The 5851-nt window shown below is 31.0% G+C and overlaps 1 protein-coding gene across 1 annotated transcript; it reads right to left on the bottom strand.

The window, feature by feature from the left end:
- Nucleotides 1–2016: 2016 nt before the first annotated feature.
- Nucleotides 2017–3019, bottom strand: LOC145067198 (inactive protein RESTRICTED TEV MOVEMENT 1-like). The gene is made up of 2 exons (XM_079014393.1): nt 2831–3019; nt 2017–2325 (listed from the first exon to the last, which is right to left on the bottom strand). The coding sequence occupies exons 1-2, from the start codon at nt 3017–3019 to the stop codon at nt 2017–2019; spliced, it is 498 nt and encodes a 165-aa protein (XP_078870519.1).
- Nucleotides 3020–5851: the final 2832 nt, after the last annotated feature.

Consider the following 5851-nt stretch of genomic DNA (forward strand, 5'->3'; position numbering starts at 1 on the left):
TAAAAATATTAATATCACTTTTTAGAACAATGTATTTTTCGTTGCTTACATTTTATAAAGATGCACTGTATTTATCAATAAATTCTAATATTTATAGTTAACCAATATTAACCGATAACTATAATTATAACCAAAAGCAATTTTAACCACCATCCACTTCTTAAGAAATGTCTTAACCGAATGCTTTGGTTATGATTCGATTTCGGCCATTAACCGCCTCAAACCATCCCATACACACCCCTATGCCATATGGTAGTACAATCAATCATTGACAAAGTAATCACATACTAGAAGTTTGTGTGCAGCGTTACAGTTCGTATTTATTGATGTTCTAGTCTTCTTGATGACAATTGAACTTTTAGCTTCTTGAGCTAACATGATGATTGTCCTTTTAAGGAATGTGTGCAAAACATATCATTATCATCTGAAGATGAATGTGAATATGAAAAATAGTGCATCTTTTAGTTGTGTTTGTGTGGGATGTTTAGAAATGTAAAATTGTCTTGATTCCAGAACAATATTCAGTGACAGATGAATCTCCCATGACAATGTTGTGGAACTAATTGTCGAGTCCAATCACTTTAGCATCCTTGTTGTCCCAGAAAAGGTCATCAATGCTCTACCAAATATGGTTTGTGATTGCACTCTTCTTTAAGATCATTTGAAGTAACGGTTGTGATAGGGTTCATAGATCCAAGAATTAACGATAAAAGTCGATTTGAGTCTGTTTCATATGTTTGTCATTAGCGATCACACGGCGGTCATGCTCATGCGCCCCATATCCAATGCAATGCAATGAGTGTTGAACAATTCACGCCAAACATATTGTCAATAGAAAGGAACCATTGATGGATAATGAAGAGAAAGATTTGATATTAGTAATCTCATACGGTTTTTGATAGGAGCAACTATTGATGGATAATGAAGAGAAAGAAGGTAGAAGAAGATAAGAGGAATCATATTGTCAATAGAAAGGAACCAAATGAAAGAGATGATCGACGGCTAACTAGGGTTGGAGCCAATGCTCTGATACCATGTGACGAGATATTTTCCCATAATCAGGATTTGCACTATAGTTAGAAATATATACAAAATAGCAAGGTCATGGGCCGATTCATACAAAAAATATACATGGGTTAACTAATAACAACACACAAATATAATTAAATACAAGAGAGACGGCTAATATGAGCAATGTTAGAAAATAGGGTAGAAATAGAATAGGTAATCACCGGATTCTTCAAGGACCGTGTTGGTTCACTTTCCGAATCAATATTTTTCCTCTACGTTTGGGTTACGAAAAAATCAACGTTGGATAATCCTTAAAAGAACAATCAAGAATCTAGGCACAAAAAAATTGATCAAGAACAAGAGAGAATATGGTCCGTGTAATTTTCGTATGTTTCAAAAAATGAACCAGAATTTAGAATAAATACACTATTCTAACCCCATAGGGGGTGCGCCCCCCTTGGCCATCACTCTTTTGGTAGGAGACTAATACAAGTGTGTACTCTGCACCTTCAACCAACTAACATATAAACCCCTATGAAACATATATAAATCTCATTACATAAAATGAACCGGTGATAGTAAAATCATCAAAAAGTAAAACATAATCTAAATCAGCGTATCGAATCAAAAACCGGTATACATTGTGCCTCCATTGTTATACCCTAACTCATTCATCAATATCATCTGACTTGTGGTCTGAGAATACACCCATTTCCACAAAATCAACATAGTTCACCCTTTCATCCATATAACACCTTCTAGGACACTTGGTGAACATTCCACCACACACAATATTTGTAATTTTGTCTTTGAAAATATGATCACATAAACCTGTTTTAATGTTTTCAGTACATGATTTTGACTCAACAAAGGTGAAACCAAATCAGTAAGACTCAAAAAAGACGATCATTGTATATCATCCAAAAAGATAGTCATTATATATCATCCAAACAAACCCAGGGTTTAAAAACAACTTGTAACATTAATGTATAAATACTTTGAGCATCATTTTTCAGTTTTGACTTGAGCAAGAGACTCAATGGGCTTGTTGTTGAGTTCAGCAAGAGACTGGATGGGCTTGACGTAGACTCCAATAGCATACACTAAACCATACCAAACGGTTCCATAAAAACCTGCAAAAGAGGACCTCGTTCCAAATTTATAGTTGAATTCGCCTTCTGTAGATGTGGATGTCTGTCCAAAGGGTCCATATTTACGTTTGTTTGTGCCAAACACAATAGAAATCAATCGATCATGATCATTATAGCGACCACTTACAGAAGTTAAATACTCGGACGGATAATCAAATGTCACCTATATTGTTCAATGCAAATAAAACTGGAACACTTAAAAGAAGTTAAATGTGGAGCTAGCAAGATAGTATGTACCACCTTATATATATGTGGTATATTTTATAAATAGAGAATGTAAATTTAGAAAAACAGTCATTCAAAGTCGTATGATAATGATTAGATTCTTGTAACAAGGCAAGATTCTTATGAAAAAAACTTTTTATGTACTTGTATGCATCCATGTGCACACAAAGACATGCATATTTTACAAAGATACACAAAGACAAATATAGAACTTTGATACGACAGAATATAATAACTAGTTACAAAAAATATATCTTTTTGAACAGCAATGAGTTACAAAATAATGATGTTATAACTTATAACATTCATGTTACACTAAAACTGTATGATGAAGTAATATATCTCTTTGAAAGATGTTTTACGACAATCAAATACGATTGAAAGTAACTGGAAGCATATTTAGCATTTGAAACAAGTAAAGAATTGAAAACAATCGTACTTACTGCATCAAATCCCACGCGACCGTCTTGTCCATATTTTTTTGAATGCCGCACGCCACCATTTTGAACGTATGCGAACTGGATGGAACAGATCCTGTCGCTGTCATATGAAATTAATATTTGCACAATTTCACTCATCCCTCTTTCCTCCCAATTACTTCCTCGCAATGGTCCTGGACCCAACATCATCATTGTTTCCAATTTGTCAGTGGGGGAATTAGCTACTTCAAATATATATGAATGTCAAAACAATAAGGAACCAAACAACCTGCAAACAAATATATATATATATATATATATATATATATATATATATATATATATATATATATATATATATATATCGTGCATAAACTTATCGGAAGCTTAGTGAACGTAAGGGAATTGAAACGGTGCTTGGTAAAGAATATTGAGAGTCACGCTCCACGCATATTATTAAAAGAAAAACCCCTTAATTTTATTTTATTTTATTTTTGTTTTTTCCTAACATATCAACCAAATTTTATAAAAATTTACCAAGCATAGCTATGCCGTAAATAAAAAAGAAAATAATAATAACACCTGATTATTTGAAAGATGGGAAATTTAAATGATTTATGATGGTAACAAACTCTTGATTTTGTTTAGGTTTAATTATTTTTTTTTTCTTTATACTACTTCCGTCCCAAATTGATAGTTCACTTTTGACTTTTGAAGTCTTTTGTCTTCAACTTTAACCTTAAATATTTTTGTTTTTGATTGATAATACTTGATGCAAAATATATGAATGAATTGTATTTTAAATGTTTTTTCATTATTATAAGTTTTATCAAGTAATATATAACACAAACAAAAATATTTAAAGTCAAAGTTGAAGAAAAAAAAAGACTTCAAAAGTCAAAATGGACTATCAATTTGGGACGGAAAGAATATCATATACTATCTAACTTGTTAAAGTTATCTATATTTATCTTTGTGACCAGCTAGTGCACGTTACAAAAGTAATATATGAACGGTTTCAAAATGTTAAATGATATATAATATACAAAAAATGTATTAAATGTGAACAAAAAATCATTTCATAACCAATATTTGTGTGATAAATTTTTATTCCGCATATTTTTTTCAAAAATCGTCCAAGTCAATTGCATACGTAATAAAGAAAATAGGTTTTTTGTATTGTGCATATATGCACATTTATAGTTTTCATCGTTGTTTTTTTTTTTTTTGTATTGTTTAGCCTACAACTAACCTAGACGGTGTTTGTTAAGTTATTTTTGGACATATCAATATTTCTTAATACACTAGAAATGTTGGTTTTTGTTATTCAGATTCAACCACGAACCGAACAAAATAACCTTAAAATCGATTTATCTAAACGTAATTTGGTTCGGTTTCGGTTAATAAAAACTGATTAAATCGGATTGAATAAGCTGATAATCAATTAAACTAATGAATAAACTCATACATACAATGATAACCTAGTCTAACAGTTAGACCTGTCAATGGAGCGGGTTTTGATCATGATTCATTCCAAACTCGTAAGAATTTTACGGATTTTGATTTTAGTTTCGGATTCGTTATAGATTTACGACCATACCCGTTTACCTTTTTATTCAATGGGTTGGATATGGATCATACCCGTTTACCCTTTTATTAAATGGGTCGGATATTGACCATTGTCGATTCGCTCCATTTATAACCCACCCTATATATATATATATATACATATGTTATGAATTGTTATTTAGTGAATTACTATTGGATTCTCTATATTCCCCAATTACTCTCCATAATTAGTGAACATTATAGCAAACATTATTATGAGTTTTATGAGTATAGTTATGCACCACTATAATGAGCATTCATATCATACATCACCTTTCATCTTCTTTGTCTAGTATAAATAGTGAATATTATGTATTGTAAAGTTTGATGATTTCATTACAAGTATTGGAATAAAAGTTCTCTCTACTCTCATTTCTTTCTTTACTTTATAATTTATCTTGTTATTAGCTTCATATTTTATAATACGTTATCAGCACGACTCTACCATAGAGCTCTAACTCCTTATTGTTCTTGTCATTTTCAGGTATGTATTTTTTATAATTTTACATGTACAATGCATACAACTTATTTTATGGAATTTCTTAACTAACAATTCCTTAGCATACAAGTCTTTATTTTGATTTCTATTTTCATTATGGAAAACCATGCTAGAGAAAACTTTCTCTATTTTTCATACTACTAACATGCTCCTGCAGTAGCAATATCATGAGAAAGGTTTAAAATAAATATGAATTAATCTCATGTCTTATTGTGGCTAAACAAAACAATGAGTTATTGATGAAAAATCACCAATCAATCTCGACCGGTTCTAGTGCATTCCCTGAAGTGAATGCAATATCATATAATCATAATAGTCATGTGTATAATCGAGGTTGTGGAGGTTATTATCAAAAAAAATAACAAGATTACAAGCAACCACCAGAAGTTGGAAAATAGCAAAAATCCACATCCTAATAATAAAACTGGTCAAGAAAAAAAGAAAGTTGAAAATGTTTGTCACCGATGTGGAATGACCGTTCATTGGTCTTGTACATGTCGCTTACCAAAGCATTTTGTTGATCTTTATCAAAATTATCTCTTTGTCACCGCTCTCCAGAGCATTTTATTGATCTTTATCAAGTTTCTCTAAAATCTAAAGAAAAATAAAATATCAATACAAATTTTTTTCAAAATAATTTTCACAAAGATCAACTATAAATGAGACATTTGGATGTTCTCGATTTTCTTGTCTACCCAGAAGGGACAAGTGATGTTATGGATAGTGATGGAAGAATAATGTGTAGTTTTGTTTCATGTCGTTTATTATGTTTTTATGTCATATTCGTTTCATGAGAAACGATGTCGTCACAATCTTCCCAAAGTAATAAAATATGACTTTATTTCTCTAAGTCGAATGTCTCTTGTGTTTTATTTATTTATTGAAAAGAAATATGGATATTCACAAAAGAAATAAGGAAGATATATTTCTTACAGACA

Source organism: Lactuca serriola, chromosome 8 (assembly GCF_051521515.1).
Source record: "Lactuca serriola cultivar US96UC23 chromosome 8, Lser_US96UC23_V15, whole genome shotgun sequence".
NCBI classification, from domain to species: domain Eukaryota; kingdom Viridiplantae; phylum Streptophyta; class Magnoliopsida; order Asterales; family Asteraceae; genus Lactuca; species Lactuca serriola.

Coding starts and splice junctions, on each gene's coding strand:
- LOC145067198 (XM_079014393.1), bottom strand. CDS start 3,019: ATGATGATGTTGGGTCCAGGACCATTGCGAGGAAGTAATTGGGAGGAA. Junction 2,326..2,830: donor GTCGCGTGGGATTTGATGCA/GTAAGTACGATT, acceptor TGAACAATATAG/GTGACATTTGATTATCCGTC.